The sequence below is a fragment of the Nuphar pumila genome, chromosome 16 (genome assembly GCF_984573655.1).
Source record: "Nuphar pumila chromosome 16, dmNupPumi1.hap1.1, whole genome shotgun sequence".
NCBI lineage: Eukaryota > Viridiplantae > Streptophyta > Magnoliopsida > Nymphaeales > Nymphaeaceae > Nuphar > Nuphar pumila.
This window is the reverse complement of record NC_143264.1, coordinates 7,363,811-7,376,879: the sequence shown is the minus strand read 5'-3', so window position 1 is coordinate 7,376,879 and position 13,069 is coordinate 7,363,811. Positions and strand designations below refer to the sequence as shown.

The 13,069-nt window shown below is 35.9% G+C and overlaps 1 protein-coding gene across 1 annotated transcript; it reads left to right on the top strand.

The window, feature by feature from the left end:
• The first annotated feature begins 8,940 nt into the window (after positions 1-8,940).
• On the top strand, positions 8,941-12,746 carry LOC149812822 (peroxidase P7-like). Its single transcript, XM_089991786.1, has 4 exons — positions 8,941-9,269; positions 10,907-11,098; positions 11,878-12,043; positions 12,133-12,746. The coding sequence occupies exons 1-4, from the start codon at positions 9,060-9,062 to the stop codon at positions 12,522-12,524; spliced, it is 960 nt and encodes a 319-aa protein (XP_089847912.1). The 5' UTR covers positions 8,941-9,059; the 3' UTR covers positions 12,525-12,746.
• The last annotated feature ends 323 nt before the right edge of the window (positions 12,747-13,069 follow it).

Below are 13,069 nucleotides of genomic sequence, written 5' to 3'. Positions count from 1 at the left end.
TTATGGTGGGTTTGATTAGATCCGATTCTGAACCTGATACCATACCCGAAAATTGTGGCCAGGCATGGTTCCACCTGGGTCTGGACCAAACCGGACCCATTGACACCCCTACCCTTATCGGCATCATGAATCATTTCAATTTATCATGTAAGTTTGAAGCACCTTATGTAGAATGGTAAGATTAGAAAATATAAAACAAGTCAGTCTTTTTCCGCATCTAATCATTCAATATAATGTAGGTTATCCATGAAACTTCAGATTTCATGTCTTTACCTAAGGCTTCCTTTGCTTGTTCTTGTGCTTTCAAGATCTACTGAAAAATCACACACACGCATGGAGAGAGAGAGAGAGAGAGAGAGAGAGATCCAAGCTAACTTGCACGCTATCCATTGGTCTAGAATGCTATTAGAAAGATAATTAATCGCAAAGGCCTTTTATTCTTATAGCTTAGAAAAATAAAAAAATAAAAACAATAATGTATAATATTTTTAATATTTATTCTTAACCGAAAGGAACCTATTTTGAGACTCAAATAAAATTGGCTCGTATATAGCAAATGAATGGTGTGTGATCTTTTCACCTTCAACATGTCGGTGATGACTTGACTTCATTTCCTATTCAATCATATTCTAACAGCTAATTTGTATTGTACATTTCTATTGCTCATTTTGGACACATATTCACGTGGCTCAACCAAAATTTTCATCTTTTTTTTCTTCGTATTACATGAAGGAGATGTGAATCATAAAAAAAAAAAAACCAGTGTCAACAAATCGACAAAACTGAGTTGGTCAAAGAAAAGATATCAACCATTGACAGATTTAACCAGGTTGGGCACAATAGGCCTCAGATTATAGATGAATTAGTTATAACGCTGGGAAATGAGACGATCGAGCTGCTTGTGGTTCGGCTCACAAAGAGCTTGTTTGAACTCATAGAACAAGCAACAGGTGTTCGGCTTGGCCTGACTCATACAGCCTTGTTAAATAGTAACAAATATGATGGCTTTTGCATCAATTGTTGCATGGAAAAGGGTAGACGGAACAACTAACAAACAAGGTGAGAGAGAGATCTGGCGTTTGTTCAGGTGTGGCTCATAGTGCCATCTGCACTTAAATGCAGCAGAATTGTGAGAATTAGAGGAAGGCACGGATGGGGAATCAGACCGTTGAGGGCTGGTAATCGCACACGTCGGCCAGCACGAGATCATCGCACCGGATATGCTGCTAAGGATGGAAATGGTAAGTACTTTCGGCCTAGCGAGCAGCGCCTTGGTCAGGAAGACGTTGGGGATGGATCTTATCCAAGCAGACAGAATTTTGGGGTATCTACGTAAGGAACTCTCAGGGCATTAACCTGATTTTTTTAGTGAACTTTTTCAGACATGATTAAGAACTGTTTGATGTATTGTTCCCTCAACTACTGGGACATGGAAGATTTTTTTAGAGTCCTTAAGAGATTTCTTGTGGTCAGGACACTCTTTGTAACGCCTAGAGATTTTTAGCCCTTTAAAAATATGTGAAAATTTAAAAAAAAAAATTTATTTTTAAATAAACAACAGAAACATTTTTAAAATTGAGGTTTAAAATCTCGAGTGGGTTACATTATAGGAACCACAATGTACAAATTAAAGTATGAAACCAAATTGTGCATTATATACACAAATTCATTTACAAAATATTCAGATAGTTATATACTTATGATTTAAAAACAAAAATCTGAAGATCTATCTGGGATCCTGAAAGTTCTGATCCTTGATATTGTTTCTATCTAACATCCACTGTCGTGAAAAGTGTCATGTACCTAAACTTGTATTTTCACATAACATGGGGTCAGACTTGTTACAGCCTGATAAGTAAATATCAATTTCAACTTAAAATATCAAAATATATTCAGGAATCATAAATTAACTATATTTGTGAAATTTAGATTTAGACTATATCAAGCTTATCATTGTATACTAGGTATTGTACTGTAAAAATAAATACAAAGATCTAATATAATTTCAGCATATTGTAATTGCTTACTCATGCATTTAACAAATAACCACTCATGTATTCAGTATGATACAAATATTCACTCAAGCATTTTATATAATGCAAATAATCGCTCATGCATTTAATAACAATGCCATTGTTCACTTTTTTTAAGTAGTTATTCAAATATAAGAGTTTTTATTTTAATACCATTTAGTGTTTTATTATGTCATGTATATTTTAATTACACCAAATAATTAGCTAAACGGATTTCAAGGGGAATGGTTTGTAACCGATAAAAAATTATTCAAAAGCTACTAAGCACTGATTCAGATGCATCATGAACTTACTGCAAAAGTTGAAGCGATTTTCACCCCGGTCTCTTAAATGTATGAGTAACTCGAGAGGTATCGGCCATTTCAAGTTAAGGGTTAAGCATGAACCTCATTTTTCCATGAGATATCGTCTCTTTCAGGTTAAGGTTTAAGCCTAAACCTCATTCTTTCACGAGGTATTGTCCCTTTCAGGTTGAGGATCAAACCCAAACCTCATTTTTCATGAGGTATCATCTCTGCTCAGGTTAAGTGTCAAACCAGAACCTGTTTTTTCCACGAGGTATCATCTCTGCTCAGGTTAAGTGTCAAACTTGAACCTCGTTTTTTCATGATGTATCATTCATTTCAGGTTAAGGGTCAAACCTAAGCTTCATTCTTGTGATCATGCAATTTTTTTCCTCTTGGTTCTCCTCTTTTCCTTCTCTTTCCCTTTTTGCGTCAATTGTTACATGGAAAAGGGTAGGTGATAGAGAGAGATCTGGTGTTTGTTCAAGTGTGGCTCATAGTACCATATGCACTTAAAACAACAGAATTGTGAGGCTTAGAGGAAGGCACAGATGGGGAAGCAGCCCGTCAAGGGCTGGTAATCGCACATGTCGGCCAACATGAGATCATCGCACTAGATTTGCTGCTAAGGATGGAAATGGTAAGTACTTTCAACCTAGTGAGCAACGCCTTGGTCAGCAAGACATTGGGGATGGAGCTTATCTAAGGCAGACAAAATTTTGGGGTATCTGCGTAAGGAACTCTCATGGCATTAACTTGATTTTCTTTAGGAGGTTGCACGCTTACTTGGTTACAAAGGGCTTAGATTCCGCATGAGGGAGGAACCAGCCTCTTCTGCTGGATTTTTTCAGTGAACTTTCAGACATGATAAGGAACTGTCTGATGTATGGTTCCCTCAACTAATGGGACATCAAAGATTTTCTAAGAGCCCTTAACAAATCTCTTGCGGTTGCCCACGGCATGGTTGCAAGTCTTTGCCCTCTCTTCTCTCCATCCATTTAAGTGGAGTGCGAGATGAGGTCACCCGTAGGACACTCTCTGTAATGCCCAGAGATTTGTAGCACTTTTAAAATGTGTGAAAATTAAAAAAAAAATAAATAAACAACGAAACATTTTTAAAACTGGGGTTTAAAGGGTTACATTCTAGGAACCAAATCAGAGTATGAAACTGAATTGTGCATTATATATACAAAATCATTTATAAAATATTCAGATAGTTAAACACTTGGGATTTAAAAACAAAAATCCTAAAATCTACGCAGGATTCTAGCAGTTTCGATCCTTGATGTCGTTCTTGACCAACATTCATTGTCAATCAAGGTGTCCTGTATTTGAATCTTTATTTTCTCATAATACAGGGTCAAACTTGTGACAGCCTAATAAGTAAATATCAATTTTTGGTAACTTAAAATATCAAAACATATTCAAAAATCATAAATTAACTTTATTTGTATAATTCAGATTCAGATTATATCAAGCTTATCATTTGATGCTATGTATTATACTATTAAAATAAGCACAAAGATCTACTAATATAATTTCAGCATAACGTAATTGTTTACTCATGTATTTAACAAATGACTACTCATGTATTTAGTATGATATAAATATTCACTGAAGCATTTTATATAATGCAAATAACCACTCATGCATTTAATGCAAATAACCACTAATGCATTTAATAACAATGTCATTGTCCACTTTTTTTTAAATAGTTATTCAAATATAAGAGCTTTTGTTTCGATATTTATTTTTCAAGCGGATACTCACAGAACCACTAGTCGTCATACAGCTGAGACCATTTGGAGGTATATTATATCATGTTTATTTTAATTACCTCAAATGACTAGTTGGACGAATCCTAAGGAAAATGGTTTGTAACTGAGAAATTTTTTTTAAAATCCCACTAAGCACTGATTCAGATGCTTCCTTAACTTATTGCAGAAGTTTGAGGGATCTCTCACCTCAGTCTCCAAAACCTCCAACTAACTGGAGACCCATGGGATGCCTTGCTTTAAAAAATATTCATGTCACTCGAGGCTTATGCCACCTACCCTCTCCAAGGTAGGCCTATTGTGAATGGGTATATTAGGGGTTGTCTTTTTAATAAAATTAATCATTTCATATGTCTCCATGAGATAACAATTATTGTCATGCATACTCAACACATACAATGTTACTCTATCTATACAAGCACTTCGTCTATGAAGGTGAAAAATCACTTTAAGTTCATTTGTAAGCATGATTCATTTAACAACTGGTGCACTTTTTGCACCTCATGATTTGAGTAACCCAAACTGGTATATAAGAAAAATTTCAGCACAATGATACTTTTTAACAATAATTACATGCTACACATCTATCAACATACCCCACGACAACAACGGTTGCTCGAACCTTGGCCATAGTCTTGCCATAATAATTCATTTCATAAACAATAATTTTAGACATTTTAATTCAAAGCCTGTAGGGTTTTATTAACCCCTAATCTCATTATTGAACAATAATCTTTATAACAAACATTTAAGCATACTAACCTGAATTGATACATGCAAATAGAAATCAATATATTTAAACATGGTTCAAATTATGTGAACATAGATTATAGTATACAGTCGTTCATGCTAACATAAATCTACATGTACAATTCTGATGGAAGCATCCAAAATATATTTAACATTATAAATTATAAGTTTTTTGCATAATAACTTACTTTAATCTTTATGTGATCTGATAGAATATGATTGCCTTGAGGACTTGCAAATCGAGGTAAAGCAAAGTATTCATGATTTAGGGTGCTTCAGAAATTCTGATAGAGATCAAATTATCTTTTTATTATAAAAATTCATGCAGCATTTAACCTAGTTTAAAATCTAATGTTTCAAATTTTATTCAGATGATTAAATAACATTGGTGTTATCTCTACATAATAAAATTTGTAAGTTTTATGAGATTTTGAGTAGTACTTTCTCTATATTTTTTTTAAAAAAACACAAAAATTGTTTTAAAAATTTTGACAGAATATATTCTATTTTAATATAAAAATTCTCAGGATTCTTTTAAAAATTTTGACAAAACTTCTGCCATTTTAGTATGAAAATCTCTAAAAATGCTTTCAAAAGTTTTACCAAAGCCTCTCCTGTGCGGGATTATAATTACACTAAAATTTTGGCAAAATTATCGCATTTTAGTATGTATAATAAATCCTATGGGTTTTTTAGGGAGATTATGAGGTTCTATGAGCACATATAAGGGTTCATATAAGTTCTACGGGTACATACCTAGTTTTAAAAAAAAATTGACAGTGTTTTTGCAGTGTCAACTTGAAACTGCTGTTGGATTTGAGCAAAACTTCTGCTAGGCAAACTCTAAAAGTTGGATTTGCTTGGATAGAGCTCTTCTAAATAAACTAAAATTGTGGGGATATAGAGGCAAGGGCTATGAAACTTTCTACGAGAGTGAATCAAAAATTTAATGGACTCTTGGTCTAGTTTTCTAAAGAGATGGTTTGGGCTTTAGAGAAAGAAAAAAGAAAAAGGGAGAAGAGAGGAAATTTAAAAGAGAGAGTGCTAGAGAGAGAAAGAGAAGGGGGTGAAATAGGTGAGAGAGAGAAGGAGAAGGGGGTTAGGGCCCCACACACCCCTGGGTGTCACCTAAAGACAGAGGGAGAGGGGTGACTCACCCCTTTCTTTGCCATGTATCACTATAGGGAGAAAAGAGGGGGGTGACTCACCCTCTTCAGGTGAGTCTCACCCCCAAAACCATTAGATTTTATGGTTTTGATTATTTTATTATTATTATTTAGTTTAATTATTAATTTAATTAATCCTATTTAATTTTTACCAAAATAGCTCTGGTTTGATTTCATGTTTCTACATTGTCCCTTGGATATAAAAAATATATTTTTACCCTTTTATGGTTTGGGAATTTACCTGAATATGCCATTAAGTGGCAAATTGCAATTTTGCCGCTAACAATTTTATTACTTTTCTAAATATGCCTCTAATTTTAAATTATCAAATTACCCTTAGACAATTTAAATATTTGTGAGTATATCCTTAAAATATGAATCCAAATAAATATTCAGATCTGTGAAAAATATTAGTTTTCAAATCCATCAAAATTAAGTTCATATAGAGGTTTAGATCGGTGTTTGGATCCAATAGTTATTCAAATAAGAATTTTTAATCTTTGAATCATATCCCTACTGATTTAGGATTCATAAAGACTTGAATTTTAAAATTTATTTAACATTGAAAATTTCTGGATATTACACTCTCAATGGCAGGATGTGAAGTCCATATGCTTATGGAGAAAGCTTTCTCTAAGCACGTTGAACAAGGGGTGAGGGTGGGAGATGGTCTGCAATAGGTGTCTCTTCTTCGTTTTCAGGAGGAGGAAGGCTTGCAGACGTTGCAAACAATCATTCATCTTCAGCAACCCAAATTTCATCATTTACAGACCAAGGACGCTCAGAACCTCTGAGTCCACCATAAGAGATTTTGGGGCAGTTCGCTTGCAATGCCCCGAATAGCTTAGGAAGAGGTCTAAGGGCTCTCAAGTTGTCGGTGAGTCGGTGACAATGGAGGATTCATGGTTGGCTCTATTTTGATCCCCTTACAGATCACAACAGCAAGGTACCACGAGCTTGTGCTTGGATGTGGACTGCCAATTCCATGCGGAGGATGGGCTCTGGTGTTTGAAAGATGTGTTGAAAATGAGTGGAGTTGAAAGTTGATGGTTCTATGATCAAGGTTGGCAATGGAGCCTGGACAAGATTTTGGAAAGACCCTTGGTTGCAAGAGTCCCCGTTGATGGAGTTGTTCTCGTCACTTTACAGCGTAGCCCAGCACAAAGGTGTCTCCGCAAAAAACGCTCATGTTCAGCATGACCTGATCTGCTTCCGGCTTAGATGGCCTGACTCAAACATGAGTTGGCAAGGGACCGGCCGATTGGATTTATTCATACTCAACAATCAGTATCGAACTAAATCTAGTCATTGTCGAATTAATTTTTTGTATGTCATCTGCTTTCTTATATTCTATGTACATGGGCTCTGGGTGAGCACTCCTCACCCGGTCCTTTTTACTGACTAAATGAGCATATATCCTTTCTTTTAAAAAAATAAAATACTAACAAATATGTTTCAAGTATATTTTGTATGACATCATTTAGTGTAAAATAAATATTCAACATGTTTGGCTTGCATGCAATAGCTAGATTCAAATTTCATATCGTATTGCTTTCAACATTGAAACAATATATAGTTCAAATGCGTAGCTGCTTGATGAATAGGTGCTTGGCCACCTACTTAATCGCGCTGACCGTCCATCACATGTGTTAATGGATGGTCATCGCACAAAAAATAAAAAAAATGTGTTTTGGCACAAAAATGGATAAAAATACCCTTTAGGTGCTCAAAACCGCCCCTAAAGGTATAAGAGACACACGCAACATTACAAATTTGTAATATCATGTGCATCCTTTTGACATTTGGAGGTGCTTCAAAAACGTCGCGTAAGGGTCTTTTTTGCTCATTTTTGCATCAAAAGAAGTATTTTTAGCATTTTTTTTGCTAGCCATCCATCAAGCAGAAGAATGATCAGCGCCATTAAGCATGGTTTCAGCACCTACCCATCACTATATATATATATATATATATATATATATATATATATATATATATAAAGAGAGAGAGAGAGAGTAATGGGTTTGTTCTAAACCGCATGCTAAATGGGTTTTTCAGGTTTTTTTATTTTATTTTTAAATTCTGACCATACAGATGTGATCTATACACTTGATTTTAGTGAGATCAGCTCTTGAAGCGTTTGGTTCCAACACATGGGTAGGTTTTTATAAAGTTTGAAAAATCAACGGTCTAAAATCTTTGTAAATTTTTGAGGTTTCAAATATCATTTTTTTCATCAAAAACACATGATCCAGGAGTAGATTCTTAGTAAATTGACCATGCCCAACACATTTATGGGGCCGGAACCACATAAAAAGCACCAGAGAAGCCCAAAAAATCCATTTAGCATGCAGTTTAGCACAGACCCATGTTTTATATATATATATATATATATATATATATATATATATATATATATATATATATATATATATATATATATAATTTTGAGCTCAAAATATCTAGAGCCCAACTATTAATTCCAGCTTGGCGCAACTGGGTAGCTTTGTAAACAAGCTAGCACGTGCTCATCATAAGCTTAAGCTCGGCTTGACTCACCACAAAAATGAGCCAAGCTTAAACACCTCATGTTCATTAAGTTCGGCTCGTTTACCAACCCTAGTTACAATGGTTCTACAATCTAGTATGGTGTACCAAAAATATCTGTGGTCCATCCTTTTGGAGAATAGACAGATTGGATCATTACAATACGACGGTTTAAGTGAACTTGGACAATTTTGTCATGATGATTCTTGTTTATTCCAACTTGATCAGGAGTACCCAAATCAAGTATTGTCTAGAGGCTATCTCTTTTGTAATCTACTTGTGCTTTAGATAAGAAGCAAAAGTAGATATTAACTCCCAAAGACATGTATAGATACCCAGAGTGTGTGTGTGTGTGTGTGTGAGAGAGAGAGAGAGAGAGGCGGCTGGGTAGGAACAAGTCCATGTGATTCACATGGTATGAAACTTGGTTATAAATGGAGCTCACACTACCATTACTTGTCAAGCCATCCTGTGCTCTTGGAAGACATTAGCTAGTGATAACTGGCAATGGCTTCCTTCTCTACGTTTGTGGTTTCTCTCTCTATCTTAGTCCTCGTGCTAAGGAGTTCGTCAGCTCAACTCACCCCTGATTTCTACTGTGAGACTTGCCCTGACCTCTTCTCTACAATTCAGTATCAGGTCCAGCAAGCAGTGGCCCAAGAGAGACGGATGGGCGCCTCTCTCGTTCGCCTCTTCTTTCATGACTGCTTTGTTAATGTATCCCCCAGCTCTCTCTCTCTCTCTCTCTCTCTCTCTCTCTCTCTCTCTCTCAAAATATTTGTGCACTTATATGCATGACATCATTCTTACTTTGATATATAATTCCTTTTTTTTTTCTTATGGAGGACCTGCAAAGGATTGGAGACCTAGTTGCTCTAGTCTTAACTGCCTATGCATACAGCTGCCGACGTAAAACTCTGTGGGTGCCCCCCTCTACCCCTCTCCAACGTCACATGGAGACTGGAACTTAGCTTGAGACTATGCAGGTGACTCCTTGGGGTCATCTCATATATATATATATATATATATATATATATATATATAGAAAGAGAGAGAGAGAGAGAGTAGGTGCTTACATGTTTGACTGGATTTTTGTTATTTTATTTTTAAATTTTGACCGCTATTTACTTTATTTTATAAGGATTAGCTTTTAAAGCATTCAATTCTGACACATGGGTGGGTTTTTATAAGGTTCTAAAAATCACCGGTCTCAAATCTTTGTAAATTTTTTAGACTCCAAATATAATTTTTTCATGGAAAACACATGATCCAGGTGTGGATTCCTCATAGATCGACCATGCCCAACACATTTATGGGGTCTGAACTGCGAAAAAACACCAAAAGATCAGAAAAAATCATCAAACATGTATCGCAAGCACCTAATGTTCAAACACCGACGTTCTACTATATATATATAGAGAGAGAGAGAGAGAGAAAAGGGGTGTTTCTAACATTTTTGTTAGGACCTTTCTAAAATCATACTTTCAAGTATTTTTTTCTCCTGTACCGTTAAATGTGTTTATCATTGTTTACTCAACAGGGAGCATGTATTTGACTAAGACTTTATTTTAAAAAAGTAAAAAAAAAAAATATTATAGTAAAATTTGATAATAAAATATTTACATTTTTATAACAAATCAATTTTAAAAAAAAGCTCAATTCTTACTAAATAAGCAACGATAAACACATCTGACGGTTCAGATTGAGTAAACAAATTCTTGAAAGTATGATTTTTAGAAAGTCCTAATGAGACTGAAAGAAAAAAGGGGTTGTGTCATCCCTCTTATATATATATATATATATATATATATATATATATATATATATATATATATATATATATATATATATCTGTGTGTGTGCGTGTGAGAGAGAGAGAGAGAGAGTTCGTTTATGACTAGAACACTTCCAATTGCAATGTTTGAATGTAAAAAAAAATTGACACATTCTTATCATCATTTTTAAACCAAGGTTAATGATATTTGCTATAGAGTTTAGAATGTGCAGGTAAATTAAGGGGGAGGATCAGGTGCAATGTACTTGAACATTTTGCTGCTGTCCGTGATCAGCCACCATCTGCTGTTGGGCCCCACAGTTGTATCTTAAAGATGGAGGGTGATCATGTGCAGCAGTACACTAAAAGTGTGCAATCCCATTGCATCTGATCCTCCCCTGGGCTCCCCTAAGGGCTTGAGTGGAGGTGACTCGTCATACAAAAAAAAAACTAGGCCTTCCTTAAGTCGTGCTCTGCTACTGAACCACCTTGGACAAATTGAAAAAACCATCTAGCTATTTATCTACATCTATGATATATGCTTCCAAATTTCCTGACCATGTTCTATAATCCATGTTAGGGATGTGATGGATCCGTTCTATTAGATGACACACCAACATTTACTGGAGAGAAGACCGCAGCTCCAAATAATAACTCCCTCAGAGGTTTTGAGGTAATTGATGCTATCAAAGCTGCGGTCGAGGAGGCTTGTCCTGGTGTTGTCTCCTGTGCTGACATACTTGCTGTTGCTTCTAGAGACTCTGTTGTTGAGGTGAGTGCTTCTTGTCAGTGTCGCTTTAATTTTCTATTACTCACTATGCTAAACTAATTAAGAGTGGGTTAAATCGTCGCTCATTCATTAACTTCCACTATCAGAAAAAGAACATAAAACTAGTGCATATGCTGTTATTGTATAGCCATAAGGGCTCCATATATCTGGCTAGGTTAGCCAGTTTCACGAGTTCAAGTTAAAGGATGTCACGACTTCGATATCCATGGTGTGTGTCCCAACCAACAGAAAACTGTCACCAGTGGGTAGGGAGGGAGTAGCCATGGAGACTAAATGAGGGTTACGGTCAATGTGGCACCTTTGGGCTCATAATGGGATGTCCAAGAAAAAAATTCTTTTACAGCCTGTTTGGTTGGCAACAATTATACGAATAAATGGGATATTGGACAAATAAAAAACCAGATATATATTTTGCACAGTTTGGATAGCAAATTGAGATATTTGAAAATCAAATTACTTGAAAAAACTAAAAATTTATTAATCCAGTGGATACCTGAATTAATAAAAACAAAAAAAAGATAAGATTCCTTTTATCCTAAAGCATGGGCGTATATGGGACATTTGACACCCTGGACAGCTCATTTAAGACAGCTCATCCCTGCAAACCATCTTTGTGGCGACACCAATGTCCCATATTTGATGCAGGATGTGTTGCCCATGCTGGATAGGATGCAATTATCCCGGCAAATAATTTGGGTCTTGCCAATCAAATGCTCCCTTAATGTACAAATTACTAATGTGAATTATATGTTACAAAACAGTTAGGTGGACCAAGTTGGGATGTGAATCTGGGAAGAAGGGATGCCAGAACAGCAAGCAAAGCTGATGCCAACACAAGCCTCCCATCTCCTAGCTTAAACCTGGATCGACTCATCTCTAGCTTCCAAGCACAAGGGCTTTCTGTCCAAGATCTGGTTGCATTGTCAGGTACAAAACAATCTCTCTCTCTCTCTCTCTCTCTCTCTCTCTCTCTCTCTCTCTCTCTCTCTCTCTCTCTCTCACCTTTATAAATGCAGGGGCTCATACTATTGGCCAGTCAAGGTGCATCTTTTATAGGGACCGTATATATAATGACACCAACATAGATGATTCCTTTGTTGGCACACTGAAACCGTGCTGCCCAAAAACTACTGGCTCAGGGAATGACAATTTGGCAGATCTTGATGTACAGACCCCAACTTATTTTGACAACAGCTACTACACCAATCTTCTTTCCGGGGTTGGTCTCCTCCATTCGGATCAGGAATTGTACAATGGTGGCTCTACGGACGCTCTAGTTAGAACTTACAGCGATGACGGCGATGCTTTCAATGCAGACTTCGTCACGGCCATGATCAACATGGGAGATATCAAACCTCTCACAGGGTTCGATGGGGAGATCAGGATGAACTGCAGGGTGGTGAACTGAGAGGAATTGGATGATTTTGTTTGCCATACAGGTGCTTGGTTGCACCATAAATGTGTGTGGCCTGTATCCTTCCATATAAGTGCATAACTTCACTCATGTTCTTGTTTTTCTTTTTTCTCTTTTCTCCTTTCGCTGTGAAATGATTCAATTTTCAATAATGTATGATTAGTTGCTTATATGTATACTTCAATAATGGGTGAATATTGGATACTATTGAAGGTATATACTATGGAGGAAAAATCAACATTTTTTTCTTTTTTTCTTTTTTCTTTTTTGGAAGTTCATACTCAAAAGATATGATCAATATAGCTTGTGCAGTAGAAAACAGGTTTTGGATCATCGCTTTGCATGGTGTAAGCATGTTTTTCAAGTGCTTCAAAATCAACAGCTAGTCAACGATGTATTAAAACTTCATAACTGAAAAATGGTGTATTGAGCTATCGAGATCTGATAATCACGCATGTCAGTCTGTTACTGATTTGCATTTGTAACTAAATATATGTAACCAAATATATCGTGAGAGGTGTATGTATCTTTTCACCTTT